We start from the raw sequence: 27,250 nt of genomic DNA, 5'->3' as shown, positions 1-27,250 counted from the left end.
TACCTCCTTGGACTTCGTGTTTTTCTATTTCCACTTTAAAAATGAAATGTATTCCAATTCTATGGAAAAGAATAAAATGTAACACACTTGTATATACCAACCACCAGCATTCGTCAAATTTTGCTCTGTTTGTTTCATATTTGTTTTTTAAAGGAATAGATACAAAAGAAGCCCTTGTTTGTATCCCTCCCCATCCCATTATTCTTTTTCCCTAGAGATAACTGCTATCCTGAATTTGCTGTTTATCATGCCTTTGCATTTTAATTTTATTTTACTGGGAATTTATGTATCTTTTAACAATATATAGTTTATTTTCTGTTGCTAGCTTCCACATAAATGGTATCATGTTGAACATTTTATTTTTCAATTTGCTTTTTTGAGTTAACATTATTTGTGAAATTTGTCAGTATTGACATGTGATTATAGCTTATTCATCCTGACTGCTGAATACTATGTGATATGAATTAACCACACTTTATCCATTTTCATATTGATGAACATTTAGGTTTCCATCTTTTCTCCTATTATAAATAGTGTTACAAAAATGTTCTTATACTTATCTCCTTGAGCACATGTGCAAATGCTTTTCTAGTGTACAGGCATACCTCCTTTTATTGCACTTCGTAGATACTGTGTATTTTAATAAATTGAAGGTTTGTGACAACCCTTCATCACACATGTCTATGGGTGCCATTTTTCCAACAGCATTTGTTCTCTTCATGTTTCTGTGTCTTTTTTTGGGTAATTCTTGCAACATTTCAAACTTTTCCATTATTATAATATTTGTCATGGTGATCTGTGATCTTTGATGTTACTACTACAACTCGCATGAAAGTTTAGATGATTAGCATTTTTTAGCAATGAAATGTTTAACGTATGTACATGTTTTTAGACATAATGCTATTGCACACTTAGTAAGACTATAGTATAGTGTAAACATAACTTTTATATGAACTGGGAAACCAAAAAATTCATGTGACTCATTGTAGTATTCCCTTTATTGCGGTGGTCTAATCAAACCTGCAATATCTCCGAGGTGTGCCTGTATACCTAAGAGTGGCATTGCTAGATTATGTAGTCTATGTATATCTTAAACTTGACCACAAGTTGCCAGATTATTCTCCAAAGTCGTTTTATTCTTTTATCCTCCCACCAGCAACATATGATAGTTTCCATTGCTTTTCATACTCATCTAACCCCTGGTATTGTAGACCCATGGTTATTTGATTTGTTAGCCCACATCAGACTAGAAGGGGAGAATAAAATAGGGAATGCTTCTAGAGGCACTGGCAACACATAATAATAATGGCAACTGACATTTATTAAAGGCCCAGTGTGTTAGACACTTCTGTAACATTCTTTAATCCCCACAAGAGAAAAAGGTGGCTAATTTTTGATAAGAAACCTAAAAATCAGGGCTCAAAAAACTTTAATATCTGGGTAACTTAGTCTGTAGGGGGAATAAGTCTGTGTCCCTCTAGTTCCTGAGAACAGTACCAAACAATGATTGGAAACAATATTGTATAGAAATCCATTATAATCACAGAGTCATTAAGAAAAAGTTAGCTTGTATGTTCAGTGTACTCTTTTAAAAGAATGAACAGTACGTTTTAGGTTTCTAAGCAAATGACTTTGGCATTCTGGAATAGGCACTTTTGATAACAGAAACTTTCGGATGGTCTGTCTTAAACAAACTCCTATTCTTAAAATTTGGTTTTTATTTACTAGCAGTTATCAAGGATTATCAGAGTCAGGGTAAAATAAATACTTGTTTTAAAAGAGTTCTTATTTTATACACAGTATTTTTTATGTAAGTAATTTCATTTGTAAAATTTGTCAAGAGGAAAATTCTTTGCATAGCTTTTTATGTAAAAGGCTTCGTTACAATTTTATGCACAGTATCAAATAATTTGAAAATCCTTTGGCAGTACTTGGAGGCTGTAATCCGGCTTTCTCAGCTATGAATTTGGAAATAATTTTGTCCCTTTGATAACTGAATATCAAGATCTCACATAATGGATCAGAGCAGATATATGTGAAGTTACCTTAAAAAGACAGAATGGTTTCTAGGCCAGTCTAACTGAATATCTGTAATATGTATAAAGAAAGTATCTGTCAATAAAAGTTGGGTTTGAGGTTGAGTGGGGTCATCTTTAGAAGGAATAACAGAATCTCTGAGGTTGTCTGCCCCTAGGGAAGAAAGAGCCTTACCCAACAGATACTGAATATGCAGGTCTCATCGGCAAACTATCCTGCTAGGGAAGTAGATTAATGTGTTAGGCAAGCTTAGCCTGATTTCACTAAACATCAGTTCCTCTCACTCACTCCACTTGTTCCTGTTCCATGTTCACTAAACAGCCTTCTGATTTGACGTCACAAAAATTTTGTGTATTGGAATAAATGGGCTGGTCATTCATGAAGATATTGAGTGATTATAATTTTTATTTTATTTAAATGTTTTTCCCTTATTTTTCAAATTCTCCAAAATAAAGATGTTTTATATTGAATTTGATACACACACACAGACACACACGCATGCACATACACATGCACGCGCGCGCGCGCGCACACACACACACACACACACACACACACACACACACACACACACACACGGTTGAAGTAAAATACAGATGGCTTAATGTTGGAAACCTTTTTCCCCAGATGGTCAGCAGGAAGATGAAGCCAGTAAAATTGAAGCTCTGCACAAAAGGAGAAATTTACTTGCAGCGTTTTGTAAGCTAATTGTATATACTGTGGTGGAGATGAATACAGCTGCAGATATCTTTAAGCAGTATATGAAGGTAAAGTTGAAAAATGGATAGCGAGATATTTTTATGTTGCTTTTATGTTTGGTTGCCATTGAATTTTTTAATAGTAAATTACTTTTCTAGTGTAAAAGAAATCTCTTAAAATATTTAACATTTTCAGTAAATTTTCTCATACCTCTGATCCTCCATTAATGGACATTTTGGGTTTATTGAGTTCATTTGTGTTTGGAATATTGCAAACAGCTTGTCTTAGGTTAACTGTCACTAATAGAAATTGCTTTTGTGATTTAGTTTAAAACAACAGGATGGTGTCCCTCCCCTGCTTGATGTAACATAAAAAAGCGTTTAGGAGTCAGAGAACTAGATAATACAGTTTTGGCTTGGTTACTATGCAGCTTGTGACCTTGAGTAATTCAGTACCTTTTGTGTCCTGTGTTTCTTCATCTGTTCCACTGTGATAGCTAAGGTTCCTTAAGCTCTGAAAATCTGATTTGAGTCACAGTGGGTTATTCACAAATTGTCATAAATATGTGTGAGATTCTTTAACTTGTAAGTAGTAGTAGAAAGGATATTGTTGATTGTACTAACAGAATGTGACTAAATACGGTGTGATGATTTTTCTGTAATCCTTTTTCAAGTAAAATCTAATTATAAATGTAAACATTTTTTAAGCTTTTGCTTTTACAGGATAAAACATGTAATACATTTATCAAAACCTAATTAATTCTCTCTTCAGAATACTTTCCTATATGATAGAACCATTAATAAAGTACTTTGGAACTTAAGTTATTTGGCCTGATACTTGTTAGATTTTTTTAACTAAGGTTGTTTTTGAAGTCATTTTGCAAATTTTAAACTTTTAGACTTAGGTATTCTAAATTAAAGTCAATTTTGTTAGTCATATAGGAGCATGGTTATCCTGTTATCTCTGGTAGTTGTTAATGTATGCATTTTGAAACAAGATCTTAAATTAGAAAAAAAATTCCTGTGCAGTGTGTAATGTAAATGCCACATACAGTAAATTTTCTTTTAAATGTTGTTAACAGGCTGTTAGTTTCTATAAGCCAAATCAATAAATTTGGAAACTGCTCATGAACTACATGCCATTAGCAATGAATAAGTTATGAAAGTAACTGATTACATTCATTGTCTTAATAGTTCACAAAGAGCACAGAACTTTGTTTCTGTCCTTTGTTTTATTTCTGAAAATCTGTATAACTTAATTATTGTTAAACAATATACCTCCTTAAAACCAACTGTGGAGCTTAATGTGATTAGATCTTAACTGTCTGATATTTCTGAATTTACTGATGTTAGGGATTATGTGTTTAAAGATTATAATGACGTTTTAGTAACATTCTTCCGTGTCTTTGAAGGCATAATTCTAGCCAAATAACATTCTTGTGATATGCTTATGTGACTAACCTAAAATTAGTCTTATTGTCCAATAGTTTTAAGAGACAAAGGCCTAATTTGTACAAATTTCTTTTCTAGTATTATAATGACTATGGCGATATCATCAAAGAAACAATGAGTAAAACAAGGCAGATAGACAAAATTCAGTGTGCAAAGACCCTTATTCTCAGTTTGCAACAGGTAAGACATGAAGAGTACCAGGTTTAGGCTAGCAAAATAAGCACTTAATAGTTTTCAAGTTAACAGTTGAAAACTGGGAAAAGGATGCAATAGATAGTTCATAAAAGTGGAAATGAAAAATACTCAATCTCACTAGTAGACATTGTGCAAGTGAGATCATTTTTTGCTTTGAGACTGGCAAGAGTGGCAAAACCTATAGCCGCCTAAGGTATGGGAGAAACAGGTTCTGACAGCAAGGTATATTGGTTCAACCTTCCTGGCAGGTAGTTTGGCAATATATGTCAAAATTTATAATGTGTATGCCATTTGAGGCAGCAGTTCTACTTCTGGAAGTTCATCCACAGTGGTAATAGGATAACTTTGCAAAAATGAGTGTAAAAGATTATACATTGCAAAGTTATTTATAATAGCAAGAAATTAGAAAATATAAATGCCTGTCAATAGGATATTAGATGAATATATTGTGTAGTATATCTCTGCAGTGGCTGTGTAGCACTTAAAATTGGTGTAGATCTGTATTCATTAATTCGTAAAGATCTCTACAATATATAGTTTGAGAATAAAAAAAGATTGCAGTATAGCATCTCTATAAAATTGTGCACATCTCTGTGTACCTATTTGGAAAAAATAATCACCAAAATGTTAGCTGTGGTTAACTTGCTTTGGTAGGTTCCAGGTGAATTTTACTTTATTCTTTGTACATTTGTACATGTATTTTAATGAGCATTTATCAACCGTATAATCAAAATGTACCAGTCATTTTCATTTTGGCAGTGTCAAGGCAGGTTTAATTAGGCAAAAATCATTTGCTTAGTATACTTTTGTCTGTAGAGACCAAATGCATGCAGAACATAACCCAACCCATTTCACTTTGATAAACTTTCTTGCTTTTTAGAGATCTAGGTATGAAAGTTCTTAATTTCATTTGCATATTTTGATATTCTTTATTAAAATTAATAGAATTTAAAAGGTTTTAAAGGCAGCATTTAAATAACTTTTGGTGTAAAATAATAGCTGTTTGCTGTAGAAAGTTTAGAAAATATTATAGGAAAACTAGAAAAAATACAACTTATCTTTAATTTTTTTCACTTAACAGTGTTTTAATTTTTAACTTCCTAATCTTTTTTATGCCTATGTGAGATCTTATTTTACAAACATAAAAAATCATATTGCACATTGTCTTGAAATGCTGAATTTTTCATATTAATAAATCCTGAACACTTTCATGCCATTAAATACTTTCCTCTGCATTTTTAATGACTGTGTAGTATTCCATTTTATAGAGGGACTATAATTTAACCAAGATCTCTTCTCGTTTGATGTTGAGGTTTTTTTACAATTCTTGCCATTATAAATAGCACTAAGACAAACATTTTTGTACTTACGTATTGTATACAGATATTACTGTTATCATTCCTTTTGGATAAAGTCTGATAATAACAATTGCTTACTCAAAGGGCATGAAAATTCTAAAGCTTTCACTACACATTGCCAGATTGCTCTGTAGAAAGGTTTTCTCAGTTTATGTTCCCAGCAGATCTGTGCCCATTGCACTGTATTCTTAAGTAGTAGCCATTATCTTTTTAAAATCTTGGCAGCTTGATAATTGAAAGATTGTATTTTGTTTTGCTAACTTTATGATGAAAGTTCTTGATGTGAAGATCCATCATTTAAATGTCAATAAGAACATAGTTGTTAGTTGGTTTCCTTTTTCTTTATATTTTTATATGCTATTTTAATATCCAATTAATACCGGCAGAAAAGAATTCTGTCGTAACTAATCTAAGGAGTTTCTAATGTCAGTAACTACCTCTAGTCTGAATATATGAAGTGCTACAATTTTGGTCATTTGTATCATGTTTTTAAAAATCCATGTTATAGAATGAAGTACAATGCCTTATTTATAGAACATCAAGTATATTTTAAATATAAAATGTAGTATTTTAAAATTAGATGTTAATAATCCATAGTTATTAAAAAACTTTAACATGCTTTCTTTCTTTCCAAACAGCTTTTTAATGAAATGATACAGGAAAATGGCTATAATTTTGATAGGTCATCCTCAACATTCAGTGGCATAAAAGAACTTGCTCGACGTTTTGCTTTAACTTTTGGACTCGATCAATTGAAAACGAGAGAGGCCATTGCTATGCTACACAAGTAATTTCCAAATATTTTATTCAAACAAATATTTATTTGTTAATCATGAAGTTTTTTTGTATCTTGCTCTTTTGTTTAGAATAACCAAGTTCAATTGATGCTTTATTACTTGTTTACAAATCTGTGGCATGTCTCCTTTCTTAAGAACCAGTTATAGTGCTATCTCTGTTAACACATGAATTGGGACTAAAACACCTTTTATAGAAAAGTCTTTGCTTTAATTAAAACCATACAAAATCTTTATAAATTACGTGAAGAAAAGCAACATATATTCATCAGGTATTATAGAATCTCTTAACAGTTTTTGTCATAATCTCTCTTGCTGGGTAGATAATGTTTTGAGATTTGATTTCTTTGTTTCAAGTTTTTTGTTTCTGGTTCTGTTCTCTATTTTGCAGTGACCTTTTCTCTTGTTTTGAGCCACAATCTTTATTTTGTCTGCATGTTTTCTTTGCCTTATCAAAATTGGAAATCATCTCATTTTATTTTAGGCATGTAATTTAGTGATCAATTATACTTTTAAGTATATTTTAGAGCTCTAACATAACCAACATGTGGTTATTAATACCCTTTATGTCTTTATTGTGGATAAAGAGCCTTGCCTTTGGAAAAATCAAGAGGCTTGGGCTCTGTTTCATTGAAAGCTCTCTGTTTTGTGTCTTTTTAAAATTCCTGTTGCTTACTTAATTATGAAGTGTTAAATGTCTTCCTTCAGAAATTGTTCTGCTCTTTGTTAGTCCTATACCTTCCTCAACTTTAATTTACTCTCTCCTTTTCACTTTGCTCTAAAAGTCTCAATTTTCTTTTTATGCCTTTTAATACTATGGATGAGAATTTTAGGTAATATTTAAGGACCACACATGTAGTAATTATTTTGAGAAGTAATATATTATTTACTTCATATATATATATATATATATAATGTTGGGTAGTTGTCTTGATTAATAGAGGTATTTATTGTTAAATAAATATAAACTGGGCCTTGAGTGGAGTTTAATTTTTAAACTTTACTCTTAAGTGGGTCATTACAGATAGTCTTGAATCATTATTTTTAAGTTGATCCTATGTGTTATAGTTGATCTCCTTTGTGTCTTGAAAAATACAGAAAATGTACTGATCATTATGTGAAAGGATTTGGGTTATTTTCTATGGAAAAGAGAACTGAGGAGAGAATGTAGATATACCAAACCACATTTTAAATAAAGACCAGCTGGTGTGTGTATGTGTGTGTCTGTTTTGTTTTAAAGAAAGTAACAGTTGGGAGTTCCCTGGCGGTCCAGTGGTTAGGACTTGGCGCTTTCACTGCTGGGGCAAGGGTTCAGTCCCTGGTCAGGGAACTAAGATCCTGCAAGCTACGTGGCGCAGCATGCCCCTCCCCCCCGCCAAAAAATAAAAATAAAAACCAAAACAAACAAAGTAAAAGTGGCATAAAATGTAAATATATTTGCTCATTCTCGCACTGTAGCCTCCTTATTCTCTCTATTCCTCAGATTAAATGCATGACAAAGGAAACATCTTAGTAGTGGGATGAAGTATAGAGAAATTCCCTAAGTTATTCAATTTTGTATTGTAGTCCTTTAAATATTTGTCTTTTTTTGTTGTTTTTGTTGCAGAGATGGCATAGAATTTGCTTTTAAGGAGCCTAATCCACAAGGAGAGAGCCATCCACCTTTAAATTTGGCATTTCTTGATATTCTCAGTGAATTTTCTTCTAAACTACTTCGACAAGACAAAAGAACAGTGTATGTATTTGTTAGAAATACTCTATTTAATTTTGTTTTGGAATTCTTAAAGATTAATTGTTATACTTGCTTTCCCTCTCAGATTAGATTAGATTTGTAGGATTGCATTAATGCACAAAGAACTTTATACTTCAGAAATTTTATAATTTAAGGATTATAACTGTTTTATGCATAATACTCCATTTTAATTCTGTGAGTTCCCCTTACAGTGTAGTTGAGGCTTTAGAGGTGTAACTGGAATGCTTTGTGTATTCCTATTTGAGTTCTTGGCTCAGCCTAACTAATGAAGGAGCATTTAACAAATAATGATATCGCTGATCCATCAGGAGCACCTTAGTCTGTGTCCTGAGCCATGACTACACTGGAAAGTAGAAGTCCCCCTCTTTTATCTTTGTACTTTAACTACAAGTCCTGTTCTCAACAGGCCATTTAAACAGGATACTTTTATGGTTTGGTCTTCTAAAATCATGACTTATGTTCTAAGAGAGCCTAACAAATGGAATTAAAGTCTCAAAATCTTCTTTCATCTCTTCCACCCCCACCCCCCAACCCCGGGCTTTGAGGTATAAAAAGACAGAAGAATATGAATAACTCATAGGTAATGTCTTCTGAAAGCCCACCAGTATTTTGCTTTTAAAGATTGTATAGATCTTGGGGACTTCCCTGGTGGTCCAGTGGTTAAGACTTCACCTTCCACTGCTGGGGGTGCGGGTTCAGTCCCTGGTCGGGGAGCTAAGATCCCACATGCCTTGTGGCCAAAAAACCAAAACATAAAAAAGAAGCAGTATTGTAACAAGTTCCATAAAGACTTTAAAAATGGTCCACATCAAAAAAGTCTTTAAAAAACATCATTGTATAGATATTATATGAAATTCTAAAGCAGACAGAACGGTGATAGAAATCACAATAGTGGTTACTTCTTGGGGTTGGGGAGACTGAATGGGAAAAGGGATACAGGGTACTCTGTAGGGTCATAGGAATGTCCCATATCTTGATAGGTGTATGGGTTACATGGCTGCATTCGTTTGCAAAACTGATCCAACTTTACTGTTAATTTCTGTGCATTTTATTATATATAAATTTATCCCAGTTCAAAATTGCATTGAGGAATTACCTGGTGGTCCAGTGGTTAGGATGCCGCGCTTTCAGTGCCAAGGGTCTGGGTTCAATCCCTGGTCTGGGGACTAAGGTTCCACAAGCTGTGTGGTGCGCCCCCCACCCCCCCAAAATTGCATTGACACTATTAATTAGAGAAATAAAAATTAAAACAATAAAAAAACATTTCTCACTTAGCATATTAGCAAAACTTAAGACATTGGATAGCGCCAAGTATTGCCAAGGATGTGGAGCAATAGAGGCTTTTATACATTGCTGGTGGCAGAGTAAATTGGTACAAGACCACTTTGGAGACAGTTGGCAATGTCTAGTAAAGTTTAAGATTCTCCCTACCTCATGATCCAGTAATTCTATTCATAGGTAGATACCCTAGGGGAACTCTTACACATGTGTAGAAGGATAACTATTAAAGTACTTGACTGTTGCATTGTTTGAATAGGGAAAAACTCAAAACTGACTGAGCATCTATCAGCTAGAAAATGGTATCAATTGATTAATATACAATGGAATACTATACAGTGGTCAAAATGGTTAGATTTTTAAAAGTAAACACAATTCCTTAATTTTATTAAAAACCCATTTAATTGTTCAAATTTCTAGTATCAGATGTCATCAATGACTTTTATTTGATTGAATTGGGATTGAAATAAGATTCACACAATCCAATTGATCTACTTTTAAAATCTTAAATTTTTTCAAGTTTATTGAGCTATAATTGACACATAAAATTGTAATATATTTAAAGTGTACAACATGATGATTTCATATACATTGTGGAAGGATTCCCATAATCAAGTTAATTAACGTATTTATCATATCACATATTTACCATTTTTTTGATCAGAACACTTAAGCTCTAGTCTTTTAGCAAATTTCAATTATATGGTATTATTTAAGTACACAGTATCATCAACTGTAGCCACCATGTTATACATTAGACCCTCAGATCTCGTTCATCTTAAAAAATTTTTTTTTCTGACTTCATTGAGATATAGTTGACATATAATACTGTGTAAGTTTGAGGTGTACAACATGTTGATTTGATACACTTACATTATTGGAAAATGATTGCCACTATAGTGTTAGCTGACGTCACTCTTCCAAAATGGTTAGATTTTAAAATTATAATGTTGAGTGCAAAAAGCTAAGTACAAAATTGTGCTATGATGTTTACAGACAAATAGGTGTTAAAACATTACAAATGGGGACAAAAAATAGCAAGTTCAGGTTAATGGCAACCTCTGTGGCTGGAAAGAGGACAAAGGGAACTAGCATCAGGGAGGGCTACTTATCTGGAATGTTCTATTAAGCTTTGTGGTGGATACATAGTTGTAAATCTCTCAACTAGTGAGTATATTGTGTCTCAGACTGCACATCATGTGTCAGGCTGGTAAGTTCTCAGACTAATAGCCAACTTCCAGACCACACTTTGATGAGTACTGTACTACTGTGTGTAGCTGAAATATATTTACAATATATACAACTAACACTAAGCAGTATGTTTGTAACTCATCTCTCCTGCCCTTTCTCTTATGGTGTTCAAAACTGGTAGTTCTGAACTGATTCAAATTAACCATTATTATGACAGCAAAATTTGGTTTGCACTTTACAGTTAGTTGATGAAACTTGTGTGAAGCATAATTTACACAATAAAGCACTGAACTCTTAGTGTCAGAAGCCTGGGATTTGAATCATGGTTATACTGCTTTCTCATTTTTATGACCATGGTTATATTACTTAACTTTTCTTATCCTTTCTCTCCTTATCTGTCAAATGGGGAGAATGTCTCCCTCACAAGCCTGTAAGAGTAAAGTTAAAGACCCCAAGAGGAAAATGCGTAGCACACAGTAGTCACACAAATGTTAGTTGATTTTTGATTGCTATATTATATATGTCATAAAATCCTTGTGATACTTGAATCCAAGGGTAGATGTATGACTTCCATCAGGCTGAAAATATTGTGCAGGTAGGGACCATATCTGATTGACCTTTGTATCTATCCCCATTGCCTGGGACATAGATGCTCAACAAATAATAAGCTGAAATGCTATGAATTATTTCATTTAATGTGAGAATCTTGATAGAGACAAAATTGTTCATTAGTGTACTGATGAGGCTTAGATTGAGTAGTGAAGTAATATGCCTATGCTCACACAGCTACGGGTTGGTAGAACTGGGACTAGAACCCAAGTTGTGTAATTTTTAAATCCGATCCTCTTTCCGGGAATATGACTCAGGTTCTTCTAACAGAGGACTTGTAAATGTTAGGATAAAACAGAGACTTCTCGAGAAAGAACGCTAATAATCCTTCGGTTGTTACTGTATGCTTTGAGGAAATGTAGACCCATCAACCACTATTTTCATTCTAATTTACTTTTTATTTAACTCATTAAATCATTGTATGTTCCGTTGTAGTGTGTGAGCCTATAGGAATAAGCAAAAAGCAAAAAAAAAAAAAAAAAAAGCTATGTCAATTTAATGTATCAAAGCTAATGGTTTCTACTCCTTTTCAAGGTATGTTTACTTGGAAAAGTTCATGACCTTTCAGATGTCCCTCCGAAGAGAAGATGTGTGGCTTCCACTGATGTCATACCGAAATTCTTTGCTAGCTGGTGGTGATGATGACACCATGTCAGTCATTAGTGGAATCAGCAGTCGGGGGTCAACCGTGCGGAGTAAAAAATCAAAGCCATCTACGGGAAAACGGAAAGTGGTTGAAGGCATGCAGCTCGCACTCAGTAAGAATATAGTTTATTCTCTTTATATTTGTCCTTTATGTTTACCGTAAACCTTAATGACTGAATTGTCATTAAGGGTCACCTTATTTTTAAATTTGAGGTATGTGTTGTTAAATAATATCTTGAACAATGTGTCCTCCAATTATGTGTAAATGTACTGTTCTAAACATTTTAGATACATAAATTCAGTTCTTACAACTCTTTAGGTACATACTCATTTTTCAAATGTGAAAGCTGGTACAGAGAAGTTAAGTAACTTTTACCTAAGGTCACACCAATATTAAGTAGCAGAGCCAGGCAGTCTCACTCTGGAGGACCTGCTTTTAAATCACTGCACTATACTCTATGTATAGGGATATGGACTCAATATTTTAGAGCTAATCATTACCTAAGAGATAAAATCATCTAGTTTAAGTGGTACAACAGATTCAGAGAGGTCCCAACTTTTGAATTTCTATGAAGAAGAGTATTAATCATAAAGAACTTGACAGAAATACAAGTTGCTGTCTATAATCTTAGGGTTAAGAATACATTATGACACTTGAATCTCTTGGACTCTTAGTACTCCAGGGTTGGTTCAAAATGGGTCTGGGGACTTTTTTCCTCTCCTTAGGAAACTTTAAACAAATTAGCATAGTTGCCAAAATTTGCTGCAGCTATTATTCCTGAGTAATAAACTACCCCCAAAACTTATGACATAGCAGGGACATGATGTCTGGTGCTTCCGCTAGGAATACTCAAAGGCTAGTGACTGGAATCATACGGAGGCATCTTCACTTACAGATGTATCTGATACTGGCTGTCAGCTGGGACCTCAGTGGGATTGTCTGCCAGGACCACCTTACACATGTCCTTTCCATGTGGCTATTTGGCTTTCTCACAGCATGTGACTGGGCTCCAAGAGCAAGTGTCTCAAGAGACAAGAACTCTGGAAGCTGCCATTTTCTTAAGGCCAGGAATTGGCATAGCATAATTTCCATCATATTCTATGGACCAAGCAATCACAGGGCACAGGTTCAAAGGAATGGGACATCATCCCCCACCTGTTAATGTGAGGAGTGTCAAAGATTTGGGGGCCATATTTTAATTTTATTTATTTTTTTAGGGGCCATATTGTTAAATTGCCACATGGATTAATGGTTTTAGTACTTTTTGTCCAATAATATAAATGCATAAACTCATAACTTATAACTTAAACTTGTAACTTAGATTTGGACTTGATTGGTCATATAGTCCCAACATCCCAGTCTGTGGAGAAATCTCTCTTACAGTGTCCCTGACCAGTTAAAATAGTTAGGGCTTGATAGCAAGTTAAAATAAAATTTCCTTTTTTTAAATAGAAAAGTTATCAAATTAAAAGATGTATTCCCTGCATGCCACTATAAATTTTAAAGCGTTCTGAACCTCTAACTCACCTGGTCTACACAGTTAACCTCCTAAGTGGCCTGTTTGCTTACTAGTCTTCATATTCTTTTTTTTTTTAACATCTTTATTGGGGTATAATTGCTTTACAATGGTGTGTTAGTTTCTGCTTTATAACAAAGTGAATCAGTTATACATATACATATGTTCCCATATCTCTTCCCTCTTGCGTCACCCTCCCTATCCCACCCCTCCAGGCAGTCACAAAGCACCGAGCCGATATCCCTGTGCCATGCGGCTGCTTCCCACTAGCTATCTACCTTACGTTTGTGAGTGTGTGTATGTCCATGACTCTCTCTCGCCCTGTCACAGCTCACCCTTCCCCCTCCCCATATCCTCAAGTCCGTTCTCCAGTAGGTCTGAGTCTTTATTCCTGTCTTACCCTTAGGTTCTTCATGACATTTTTTTTTCTTCTTAAATTCCATATATATGTGTTAGCATACGATATTTGTCTTTCTCTTTCTGACTTACTTCACTCTGTATGACAGACTCTAGGTCTATCCACCTCATTACAAATAGCTCAATTTCGTTTCTTTTTATGGCTGAGTAATATTCCATTGTATATATGTGCCACATCTTCTTTATCCATTCATCCGATGATGGGCACTTAGGTTGTTTCCATCTCCGGGCTATTGTAAATAGAGCTGCAGTGAAGATTTTGGTACATGACTCTTTTTGAATTTCGGTTTTCTCAGGGTATATGCCCAGTAGTGGGATTGCTGGGTCATATGGTAGTTCTATTTGTAGTTTTTTAAGGAACCTCCATACTGTTCTCCATAGTGGCTGAACCAATTCACATTCCCACCAGCAGTGCAAGAGTGTTCCCTTTTCTCCACACCCTCTCCAGCATTTATTGTTTCTAGATTTTTTGATGATGGCCATTCTGACTAGTCTTCATATTCTTAAGTCCACCCTCTACACTACCACTACATACTTTGTCTAAAACATGTAACTACCACATTGCTTCCCTGTCACCTTAGCACAGCTTATAAGACTTTGCATAAATTGATACCTGCCTCTTTATTCAGCCTTACCTTTTGCCATCTACTCCAGGAGTACTAAACTCTTAGTTTGAACCATATGAAATTACTATTTTTGCAGGTCAAAAATTGCTGAATATCAGTAAATTAGTATGGTTCAGTCATTGTTTCATGCCTCGGTGCTTTTGCTTATGTCCTCCCCCCTGCCTAGGACACTTCACAGTCCACACAGTATCTACTCTAGTCAGAAGTAACTTCTGAGTAGCTGGCTCTGATCCCTCTCATTGTTCTCATTCTACCTGTGCTTCCGTCTGTTTTAGCACTTACCACACTGTGTTATAATTGCCTGTGTTTTCTTTTTCCACAACTAGGCTATAAGGGCATGGCAGGGACTGCACCTTACATACCTTTGTATCCTTCTGTTCCAAGCTCTAGCATGTGGAGAGCAAACAGATGATTTTTGACCTGAACACATTGTATCAGACACTTGGTTAATCAAAATTAGTGACTGAACTTCATTGCTGTTAATTTTCTTTCTCAGCTGAAGAAAGCAGTAGTAGTGACAGTATGTGGCTAAGCAGAGAACAAACACTGCACACCCCAGTTATGATGCAGACACCACAACTCACCTCAACAATTATGAGAGAGCCTAAAAGATTACGACCTGAGGACAGTTTCATGAGTGTCTATCCAATGCAGACTGAACATCATCAAACTCCTCTTGATTATAAGTAAGTACATTTGATCATTTTCTGTACTATAACTTTATTAATTACATAGAAAAAAGTTAAGTTAAAAGAAGAATAAAATTCTCCTTGAAGCACGCAGGTAACATGGATGTTAGCTCAAAGACAACAAGAGGAAGCAAGGCAACAGCAGGAGAGAGCAGCAATGAGCTATGTTAAACTGCGAACTAATCTTCAGCATGCCATGTAAGTGAGAGTGCCTTATTGTCTGAGTACAGGAAGTTCACTAATTCATTTTAACATATTTTAATGTGTGCCTTATCTAAAGATTTCAGCAAACTCTCTAGAGTAACTAAGCTGAAATAATCAAGGAACTAAAAATTGGTCTTTCCAACAGAAAATAAAAACTTAAAGTTAAATATTGACTAGTTAGCTAAAGGACTGATCATAGGTTGATCTGTTGGGAAAGTTTAAATATGAATCCTTGTTTATTTTGGTACACAGAACTATAGCTAAAAATTCAGTTTTGTTACATCTTAATTGATCCCTACCTTAGTTCAGGCCCTCATCTCTCACCTGAACTATTATATTAGCTTTCTAACTCGTTTTCTTCCCTCAAATCTCCCATTTATCCTCTCACCAACCCCTTCCCTCACTCCCCTTACCACCACTCCATCATTCACACTGCCATCAAGAATTGCTGTTCTAGAATAAAAATCTGATAATGTAACTCTTTTTCTTAAAACCTTTCCATGGATCCCCATTGCCTGCAAGATACAGTTCAAACTCCTTAGCTCATGGCATGCAAGATCTTTCTAAATATGGCCCCTGCCTACATTTTAGTATCATATCCTACTCCCTGGCAACTGGTAAAATCATCATAAAAGAACAAGCTCAGGTGTCACCTTATGTGAAGCTGTGGTGTCATCTACGCTCCCACAACACTGTGTATACTCCTATTTCTTATAGCACTTACACATTGTATTGTAATTTGTTTTATGAATTTGTCCCTTTCTCTAGACTGTGAGCTCCTTAAGGGCAGGGACCTCTTTCTTTCTTTCTCTTTTTTTAATTGAAGTATACTTGATGTACAATATTATATAAGTTACAGGTGTACAATTTAGTGATTCACAGGTTTTAAGGTTATACTCCATTTATAGTTATTATAAAATATTGGCATTTCCCTGTGTTGTACAATATATCCTTGTAGCTTATTTTATACATAATAGTTTGTACCATTTAATAGGGACTACTTTCGTTTCCTGTTAGTGCTCAGCACATTAAAAAGTACTAAGTAAAAAAAAAAAGTACTAAGTAAATGTTCATTAATGAATAAATGTCCAATGCTAAGAAAAATTAGTTTAATTTTCAAATACTTTGTTTTTACTGGAATCTGTATGAGAGTTTTATAAATCTTTATTAGCTTTGGCTCCAAAAGAAATGGCATATAAGTAGTCCTTAGATGACTGGTACAAAGGGGGAAGATCTGATGATTCTGATTAAGTTTTTTAGTTTGAAAGCTTTGTATTTGTAACATAATGTGGTATATGTTTTAATGCTGGGAGATAATAATTGTTACTTTTTTTAAATTTATATTTTGTTTCATTTTATTGGTTTTTGAGTGATGAGAATTTTACCTATATTTCTTAAGAAATGATCATTTACCACATGAGTGGTAGTCTACTTAAATTCACATTAGTTATCTGTAGTGGTGTTAAGAACCTCTACAGACAAGGTATACTTTATCACATCTATAGATTCTGATCCGAGTATGTCTAATATGTTCATTCTCTATACTATCTCTTGATTCTGTCCCCTATTCTGTTTCTATAGCCACATTCCCTTTAATATATGTTCTTATTTCACGCTGAATTCAACAAGTGATTTCTTAGCTTCTGACCAGTCACCAGTCCAAACACTTCAGAATTCTGCTATGCAATCATTTGGTCCTTAATGTCTCCCCTGAAAACTTTCCCACCAGTGCCCAAGATCTTCCACAGCATCTCATTACTCAGTACCATTTATCATTATTCTTTTGTTTGTAGATTGATTGATTAACTTTGTTTCTTCAAGTTTTATAGAGATAAAATTGACATACAGCACTGTATAAGTTTAAGATGTTCAGCTTAATGATATGACTTACATACATCCTGAAATGATTACTACAAGTTTAGTGAACATCCATCATCTCATATAGATACAATGTTTGTAGTTAGTTTTAATTCTTCTTAGAGATAAACTTCCTCAGGTGACTAAGAAATTATCCCAGTTAAATAATTATTACCAGAAGATCCTTTTGGGTGTTGTACCATAAGTGTTCTATTGCTTGAGACTTTAAAATATTTTTGTTTTACAACACTGGTTTTGTAATGGTATCTGCCCTATAACTGAAAATACTTCCAAATTCTCCCTCCCTCTCTCGCGCTCTCTCTCTCTCTCTCTCATAGTTTGTATCACATATATCTCTCTTATACTTCAAATGAAGTGCAGAATGAATTTCTGTTTTTCTATAATATATGGTCCCCAGAGCACACATATCCCCTTCACAGTTGCCTCCACCAAATATAGTAAAATTGTCATTTACTATCCAGAACTCTTGGGAAATAGGGACCATTGTCAGCATATTTGTCCAGGTAGTCTGGACTAGACATCACATCTTGCTATCTTTATCTTTTAAGACTCAACATGGTATTGTGTAAATTGTAAGCTAGCATTCAATAAATAATTGATTTTTGAGGTGGAATCTTTAAATGAGTGAGAAAAGAAGGAAATGTTAGCCAAACTGGGGAATAAGAAGTCACCCTCAATTTCACTATTATGTTGACTCTTTTATGCTGATCTGGGCTAATTTGTGAACTTGAAATTTGAGTTTTTTCCTTATAATAATGTGATAACAGAATTTTTATTCTTAATTTTTATTTTACTTTTCTATGTATGTCTCAGTTTTGAGTTTTATAGGATACAGAATGCAAGTTTCAGCATAGATGTTGCTCATTTCTTCCTGAAGGAGAATTAATCTCTTCTTTCAGTATATCTTTATATCACTAAAGGCATATTTCTCTTGAAATATTTATCACACTTTGTCATAATTAATTATCTCTGTTTCCCAGAGTAGACTGTGAGCTCCTTGAGGGCAGGAACCATGTCTTATTCATCTTTTATTTTGCATCCATAGGACACAGTAGAAGCCTGTCACATAGTAGGCACTGTGTGAATGAATGAGTGAGTGCCTGGTACATTTTAGGTACTGAGTGAGTGATGGGTAAAATTAACATTATATGTTCATGAAAATACATGTATTCTGAAAATGTCATTTCTTTGGTCTCTGTTTTATACTTGTTTATTAATTTATACCCTGCCTACTTTCAAAAAGGATTTGAGGTATCTTGTCTGTTCCCATGTGGGAAATTCTCATTGAACTTCTAAATGGGATATCAGAACTATCAAGCTAAATGTATTGAAGTAATATCGAATAAACATAACTCCTTAGCATTTTTAGACATTGGGGTTTTGACATCATTGATGACATGATCAATGCCTAATCAATCATTTTCCCTGACCTTTAATTCCATCATTTTCCATTACACTTGAATAGACAGAGCCACATAGTTGCTGCCAATATATTAATAGTCACAACTTTGGTTCAGATCTTGACCTTGTTTTGTATTTCTCTAGTCGGCGTGGTACAAGCCTAATGGAAGATGATGAAGAGCCAATTGTTGAAGATGTTATGATGTCCTCAGAAGGGAGGATTGAAGATCTTAATGAGGGGATGGATTTCGACACCATGGATATAGACTTGGTAAGATACAATGATTCTGTAGGATTTTCTATTTAGATTTTTTGGAAATTAAGTTGGATATTTACTAGAGGAGAGAAATACTTGCTATGAAAAGTAAGTTTTGCAAAATTCTTAAATAAAATAGTTGCCAGGAGTTTAGATACATGAGAAGGGATTGAGGAAGAGGGTGAAGTTGGTGGGGGTGTTAGGTCCTAATTTAAGATGATGAACTTTCAGATTAATTTAGGAATATATAGATTTAAAGGATTTATTTTGTTTAATAGTATACTAAGTATAATATCACCTTTAATTTGCCATCTTTTTACCATTATCAAAATAATACATTGTTAACATGATTTACCCTGTTATTGAGATCAACTGCCGTATCAGATAATAAAGTAAAATACTTAAACTTGGAAATTTAATATATATGAGGGTATATTCTTTGATAATTACATCATATATACAGTTAGGGCTTTATTGTATACAAAATGCTTGTACATATTTCATTTTGCCACACAGCTTATTCAACTTTGTGAGGTAGGTTGAAAGGCTTGAGGATATTGAAGCTTAGACAGCCTATCCAAGGAGACAAAGCTAGGAAGCAGTAAAGCTGAGATTCATTATAAGCCAGGTTTTCTGATTCTGTTTCTCAGTATACCTTGGTATATTCTCCTTAAAGGGAAGAAATAATTAAATATGGCTTCTCTTCAGAATAGCATAATTCGGTATCTTGAAAGGAAAGTTGAGAGAGACATTTTTAAAGTAAAACAAAAAAATTGGTTTTCCAGTTTTCATCTTTAAGAATAATTTTCCACGAACGAATTGGTTTTGCATGTTTAAACAGTCTGTAGTTCGAATATATAGCATTTGAAACATTGTAGAGTACAATTGCAATTACATGGACCATGTGAACACTTAATGATAATTTCAATATTTTCAGTTACTATTTGGCTTATTATAGGTATGACAATTGTCAACTAACTTCCTTTTTTCTCCCTTAGCCACCATCAAAGAACAGACGAGAGAGAACAGAACTGAAGCCTGATTTCTTTGATCCAGCTTCAATTATGGATGAATCAGTAGGTTTAATTTAAATATGCCTCAAGATTATAAAATCAAAAGTAATAGGCAGTCCCTAAGCCTGAGGTTGAAGAGCTGGGACAATACATTGAGAATGGATAAAAACAACTGGACAGGAGGAAAAGAGGCAGGCAGGAGGGATTTCGGGGTAGGGTTGGGGAGGGGTTATGCAGTGGTGGTAACAGATTCAAAGTAGCTTTGAATCCCTGGCCAACTGGGACATGATATGTTAAGGAATTTGGACTTTTCCTGTAGGCTTGAGTTACATATTGAAGGATTTTGAATGAGGGAGCGGCATGATCAGAATTGTGTTTCAGAAAGATTTCCTTGGATAGGATGAAAGAGAAGAAAAATAATCACAATAGTCATAATCATAATATGAAGGCATGGTGAAAAATAGAACTTGAACAGAGGCTTTGGTAATAAAGATAAGGGGATTGAGATAATTGGTTATTGTTAGGTATTGTCAATTGTGTTTCTTCTATCAGTCCCTGTTACCATGTTCTCCCTGAGAATGCCTTGGTTCAAATCTTATAGTTTCTCTCAGACACACCATGCTCTTTCATGACTCCATGACCTTGTAAAAGCTTTTCTTTCTGTCAGAATTGCCCCTTTCCTTTTACTCGTATTGAATTCTTTCTTCAGTAGTCAGTTTGGACATTACCTGCGGAGTTTTTCCTAACCTTTTTAGATAGATACTTTATTCTCAGTTCCCATAACACTTTGTATATACTTCTATTTTGATAACTACCAGATTGGTGTAGTGAAATAAGATATTACATTCCACTCAATAGACTGAACTCCAGGCAGTGATGATTTTATTCATTTTGAGTTTTGCCTAGCTTAGTAGGTATTTAGTTTTATTTGTCAAATTAATAAATCGGTTAAGTGCCCTTCTATCTCACTTTTAGGTGTCTACCCATTTATGCTCCTTCTTTCTAACACCTCCTGCCTCAGGTGACTGTTGTATCATCCTCTGAGGCCTGCCTTCTGTGCCCCTATCTCTGCCATTCTCTCCTTGCCCTCTTCTTGCCTCATAATCTGCTTTCAGATAGCTCTTGGAAGAATTTTGACAAACTAACTCATGCTAACATGTTTATATTAATAAGGCCAGCTATTTGAGCTAAAAGACAAATATTTCATAGATCAGCGGGTATAGAAATCTTTGGACAAGCCTTGGGATCCTTTAAACCAGTGTTTCTCAATCTCTAAGGTGCATATGAATCATCTGGAGATCTTATTAAAATGTAGGTTCTGCTTTAGTAGGTCCGAAGTGTGGCCTGACATTCTGCATCTCTAACAAGACCGTAATTTGAGTAACATAGGTGACCTAGGCCTACCCTTAAGTCTGTAGTTTAAGTGCCTATTGAAGTATGTGGTTTCCCTGATAATCTAGGAGTATGTATCTTCCAGTTCGTTAAATAAAACATTTACGTAGTGATTGTGATGAGGAATAAAAGAGAATCTTTTCAAGCAGATATAATGAAATGCATTAATTCTGCAGTTTATCAAGTTGGAAATTGGTACTAAAATGAATAAGATGCTCCCCCTGCTCTCAGAGGGTTTGTATTCTAGTCCAACTGTACTATCACTTTGAGGTGAAAAGGGATGGAAGCTGGTATTTGAAAACTTATGTGCCTGACACTATGCTAGGCACGATTTAGTTTGATCTAATCAGCAACCTTGTAAGAAAGGTGGTGGGATCCCACTTTTACACTCAAGCAAACTTGGACTGAAGAGGTGGTTCAGTGACTTGCTCAGAGTTATACAACTTTAGTGTCAGAGTAGTAATTTGACCTGAGTTCCTTTTGATTTAAAAATCTCATGCTACCACTACTGTGGAAGAAATACCAAGAAAAATATTTTAGAAATTGGAATGATTAACTGTAGTCAAAATTGATGTGGGCAAAGATCTCCTTATTTTTTCATGTGTTCATCTAAAGTCAGGAAAACTGTAGGCATTTGTTTCCTTGGTCTCTTACTAGATTTGCAAAAAGGTGCCCTTCACTTCAGGTTACTACAGTAGTTGAACAGCAATGTAAATGTGTGTATATTTTTGACATTTAACATTTAGGGAAAACTATAATCTGAGTGAGGCCAGAGATAGGGACCTAATAATTATTTGTTATTTATAGAAAAATTTTGGCATTCTTGTGTTTATTGAATATGTTATAACTAAGGGGATAGTTGTGCTGCTTCTAAAATTGGGAAAATGAGCACATGCGTCTGTACCTGTAGTTTTATAGTATTACCACATGATGGCAGCAGTCACATAACTGAGTGCTCAATATCTTTAAAAGCGCAGGTATCTTTAGACATCTTTAACCATGTATATATATTTAAGTTAATACTAGTTTGTTTTAAAATATACATTAAACTTTACCTCATTATCTCAACAATAACTTAAGAAGTGGAATAATAGAAATTTTTAAATGTAAAAATCTGCATTTGCTTTTCTGCAATAGCTTACATCTGTTTTTATTCAAGCCTGTGATAAATGAGTCATCAAAACAATAGTAAAATTGGGACTTTAAATCCTTTTATACTCAGTTCTAAGATTCTCTAATTTTAAGTGAAGTAACCCAAAGCATCCTACTATAGATACTAGCATCCTAGTATAGATACTAAATAAATCCTAAATGTGTTTTTTGTAACATGTTATACATGTAATTCAGAAGTGGTAATAGGAAAACTCTGAGCAGATCAGTTTTGAGTTGCATATATACAACATTCTAGATTTATTATTTATTTAGTTTCATATTTGGAAACAGTGTCAACATTGGTTTATCCCATTGTGCCAGTGGTTGCTTTCTGCTACTAGTGGGCCAGTATTGTCTCAACACACCAAAGCTTGCTATTGGTACTTTTAAAGTATATGCTTAAGTGGTTATTAATGTTAACACCAGAAACAGGTGTAGCTTATGTTAGCACAGAAAGAGAATAAGTATCACTAATATCATTCTTCTGTGTTGAGACTCTTATTAGAATTATCTGTAGTATAAAATTGGTAAAAGAAGAGTTCGGTATAATTGAACTAATTTAACTGTTCTAATAGAAGAATCTACTTATAACCTAGACTGCACAAACACAGGAGAAAAGAAAAAAACCTGTTCAGGCCATTTCTAGGTAGGCACTTGGTTTGGAAAGAACTTGAGTTCACCTTCATGCCACACTCTACACTAAAATTGCTAATTAAGATTTTATCCTTTCATTCACCATTAGATCTTCCTTTACCCAGAGTCACAGAGTGTTATGGCTAGAAGGGATCTTTAAACATCACGTATCACCTAGGCCTCTTTGGTGGAAACATTCTAATCACCCAAACTCTGACTCTAACCAAAAAAGGAGAACCCTGAAACTTGGGTGGGGGCGGGCAAGGGGTGAGTAGTGGTGGTGGTTTTGGTGGATGACAGGTAAGAAATGGGGTACATTAATTCTCTATTGCTTTCATTACTGGGGATTCCAAACACTTTACTTGATAATTTACTACAATGAGCCTGCAATGAGATAGATATTTGTTTTCTGGTCTGAAAATACACAATTCCTTCAATTCAGATCAGAACAATTTGTGAGTTCTATGACTTTTGTTAAAGTGAGGTTTAATAATTTACAAGAGCCCTTTGTAATCTCAGTCTTAGCTCATTACCTCTGACTTTAATATCAGTTTTTTACTAGTTTATTATAGTATTTTAAAATATTACTTAATTGTCATAGTAAGTGCTGGAATTTTAATTGAAGAGCGTAACTTTTAGTATATACAACTGAAGGTTATATCTTATTCTTATTTAATGAACGAGAGGGAGTTGCTCCATTTATTACCTGCTATTACTTTTTTAAGTTAGTGACAAGTAATTATTAGATTTTACTTAACATTCTTTTCCCAACTGAAATGTAATGAAAAGCATCAATATAACTTTGTTTGCTCAGATTTTACCTTACTTATTTGATTTCTTAAAATTTGCAGTCCTGTTCATTCACCCAGAAAGCTTCCTATTTTCTACATATTTATATTGTTTTTGGATGTTTTTGGTCTGCATGTTCAAATGCCTTTTTAAAAACTATACCCACTTCACAGTGCAAATGACTGAGTTTGCCATACATCTTGTGCCAGAAGTGTATGTCAAGAAGCACATTCATTTGTTCATTCAACAAATGTCGGGTGCCTATGTTCAGGGCATTATCTAGGCATTAGGGGTGTGTATAAACATATAAATGAGACATGATCTTTGCTTTTAGTTATATTTGTGAGGTAAGTAGCATTGTGATTAGGCCTGATGTTATTTCATTATATGTTAATGGTAATTATAATTTTAGAATTATATATCTGAGAAGGGAATTTTTCAAAGTGGTTTTTAGCATGTTATTAAACTTAATATTACCAAGTATCAATGTAATATATTTTACAAAGAAATGAATGACAATTTTAACAAGATTTTTTTTCCTCTCTCTCATTAGGTTCTTGGGGTGTCAATGTTTTAATACCAGTACACAATTAAATCTGTGGTGAAGTCATTTTCTAAGTGGAAGAGGAAATTTTAAAATAAAGTGTGGTAGATACAGTGAAATTCTGTACAGATTTTTCTCTAAGGAGAATATGACGTGCTTATACTTACCAAGATCAAGTGCATTTGAGGGGCAGTTTTGTTTGCCTGAAAAAAGTAAAGGACAAGTAAACAATTTGATGATAAGCTACAGTTTTTCTTAGAAAGTAAATATTTTATTTATGCGCTGTTAGTTGGCTTTTGAATCAATTATTTCATGCTTTTTTTAAAGAAAATATAACAATCTGAAGAGGCATTTGGTACAGACATGAATCCTCTCACATTTATTTACTGGGTGTACTAAGTAATGATGACCTCTGCTGGATTTCTGTTTACATCCAAGAAACAAAGTTAAGGATGGATTTATTCCCCTACCCTGAAATTATAGGATAGAATTGTTTTTAGCATTCTAAATTTAAATGCTTGAAACATCAATCAACAAAGCTTTCTTTTAAAATATTGTAATTGTGGAGAAAAGTAAACTTATAAGCAGAACTTTTACAATTTTTTCATCTAAAATGTATTTTAAGATATTTTTAAAATCCAAGAGCTTCTCTATACTTTTCAGAAATACCCAGATGCAGTGAACTGCCAGAAGGTAACCAGTCTCAAACATGCTTATCCCATTATCAACCCTGAAAGTTTGCTTGTCCTTTAAGATAAAAATGTAATGTTGTGATATTCCTTCCAGTAGTGCCACTGTATTTTGTCTCCAAATAAAAGAAGCTTATTGTAGTATGTTTGCAGAAAAAATTCTAAACAAAAATTATACAGCTTATTAGAGTGTGGGAATAGGGATCTAAATTTTAAATAAAATTATATATATATATAAATTGGTGCTGATTTTATAATTGCGCAGTTTGTTTAGTTTTTTCTTACTTTTAAATTCCAACTTAAAATTATGAGGTTTCAGAAATATATTGAAAGTTTAACAATGTTTAAAAATAGAAAAGCATGAGTGTTCATGCTTTAAAATGATTTTTAAATTTGTATTTTATATTGTTTTATCTATCTGTCTTTGCAAGCAGTCTTCAGGTTAAAGATACTTCTAACAGGTTACAGTACATTTCCTCTGTATGTAAATTAGATGGGATAATAGAATTCATAACCCATAATATTCTTTGAAAGCTAAGCTTTAAACTTCATTTTATGTCCTTTCACAAATTAGTTTAAAACAGAAAGTGGCTACTTGCCATTTTGACATCAACTCATTTTGCGAGGCTTAGGCAGCTAGACATCGTTTAAAACAAAATATTAACTTATATTACATGTGTATCTATCTTTTGTCAGTCGTCTCTCAGTTCTTGAGGTATATTATTTTAATCATTCCATGCCTTAATATGCTTGCAATACAAGAATATCTTCAGATGGGTGAATACCAAAAGGCTTCCAGTTCTTAGAGTCAGAAATCAACAAGCATTGGGCTGTGGTAGCCAAAAACCATAGGTTAGCTAAAGATCATGATAAAATTCAATTATTTTATTAAATCATGGTTAATAACAAATGAAGTCAGACTTGTCTAACAGATTTTCCATCAACAAATATTGTTATGTGCAAAAAAGTATTGCCTATGTTGTTTTTCACACCACTGCATTTACTAGAACTGCTGAGAGGACTGTATATATGATTTTAAACCTAAGTTGATTTTTTTTCTCACTCTTGAAAGGAGTACTTCTTTGTGAAAGCAGTTCTTACAGCTTTGTTTTCAACCAGCTAAAAATGTTTTATATATTACTCTAACCTGTTGTCCTCCACATTCTATTGTCCTAATTGTACTGTTTTCTGATTTGTATTTATGTCTTGAGACAGTAACTTTTTGAATAAAAATAAACCTACAGTATGTTGTATGTTTTATCTTTTGTAATTGAAGGAGGAGGGTGGCTATAAATGGTTTAGAAAGTGTACCTGTTATATCTTTTAACATGTTTGGGTGGGAATAATTTATAGAAAACATTGCCATTTTATATTTTTAATAAATCATACTTTTTAAAAATGAGACTAAATCCCTAATTGGGTTATTACTTTAAAATAGAAACCTGTGACCATTATTACTTTAATTTTTATCTGGTATGAGTTAAACGCTCTTTAAAATATCTGCATTGTTCATCCAGGATACGTTTGAGTGCCCGCTATGTGCTAAGGCATGTGTTAGAGATCTAGCAGTGAACAAGATAGACAGGGTCCCTCCCTCGTAGATCTATTGTGGCAAACAAATAAGGAAAGACTCAAATAAAATAATTAAACTTGTAATAAGTGCTAGGAAGGAAACCAGCAGGGTGTGCTGAGCTAGAGAGTGAGAGAGAGAAAGAGTTTGTGTGTGTGTAAAACCTCCCTTCGATAAGGGACTGATGCTTGGAGGTGAGTGAAAGCCCATAATTGAAAAAGAATTTACTAACTGAATTCTTACTGAAAACTCTTAGTCTTCAACGTGTTAAGATTTGCATTGTACTCTTTAATTTTTTTAATTTTTAAAAAAATTTTTGGCTGTGCCACGCAGCTTGTGGGGTCTTAGTTCCCTGGCCAGGGATTGAACCCAGGCCATGGCAGTGAAAGCACCGAGTCCTAACCACTGGACCGCCAAGGAGTTCCCTGCATTGTACCCTTTTTTTTCCCCCAGCTTTATTGAAATGTAAT

The 27,250-nt window shown here is 34.0% G+C and overlaps 1 protein-coding gene across 6 annotated transcripts in view; it reads left to right on the top strand.

Moving 5' to 3' along the window:
• The window catches only part of STAG2 (STAG2 cohesin complex component), a 116,105-nt gene extending 89,649 nt beyond the window's left edge, over nucleotides 1-26,456 (top strand). For 5 of the 6 annotated variants that reach the window (XM_067723520.1, XM_067723521.1, XM_067723524.1 and 2 more), the window contains 10 exons: nucleotides 2,665-2,804; nucleotides 4,266-4,367; nucleotides 6,379-6,527; nucleotides 8,141-8,269; nucleotides 11,900-12,123; nucleotides 15,067-15,256; nucleotides 15,347-15,457; nucleotides 18,887-19,013; nucleotides 19,997-20,074; nucleotides 24,531-26,456. In XM_067723520.1, coding sequence (XP_067579621.1) covers nucleotides 2,665-2,804; nucleotides 4,266-4,367; nucleotides 6,379-6,527; nucleotides 8,141-8,269; nucleotides 11,900-12,123; nucleotides 15,067-15,256; nucleotides 15,347-15,457; nucleotides 18,887-19,013; nucleotides 19,997-20,074; nucleotides 24,531-24,554 — 1,274 coding nt within the window. In that variant the 3' untranslated portion in view covers nucleotides 24,555-26,456. The remainder of the gene's footprint in view (nucleotides 1-2,664; nucleotides 2,805-4,265; nucleotides 4,368-6,378; nucleotides 6,528-8,140; nucleotides 8,270-11,899; nucleotides 12,124-15,066; nucleotides 15,257-15,346; nucleotides 15,458-18,886; nucleotides 19,014-19,996; nucleotides 20,075-24,530) is intronic. The other variant, XM_067723525.1, reaches the window with a different exon arrangement.
• Nucleotides 26,457-27,250: the final 794 nt, after the last annotated feature.

The sequence above is a fragment of the Pseudorca crassidens genome, chromosome X, assembly GCF_039906515.1.
Source record: "Pseudorca crassidens isolate mPseCra1 chromosome X, mPseCra1.hap1, whole genome shotgun sequence".
Classification (NCBI taxonomy): Eukaryota; Metazoa; Chordata; class Mammalia; order Artiodactyla; family Delphinidae; genus Pseudorca; species Pseudorca crassidens.
This window is presented reverse-complemented; position numbering and strand designations above follow the sequence as displayed.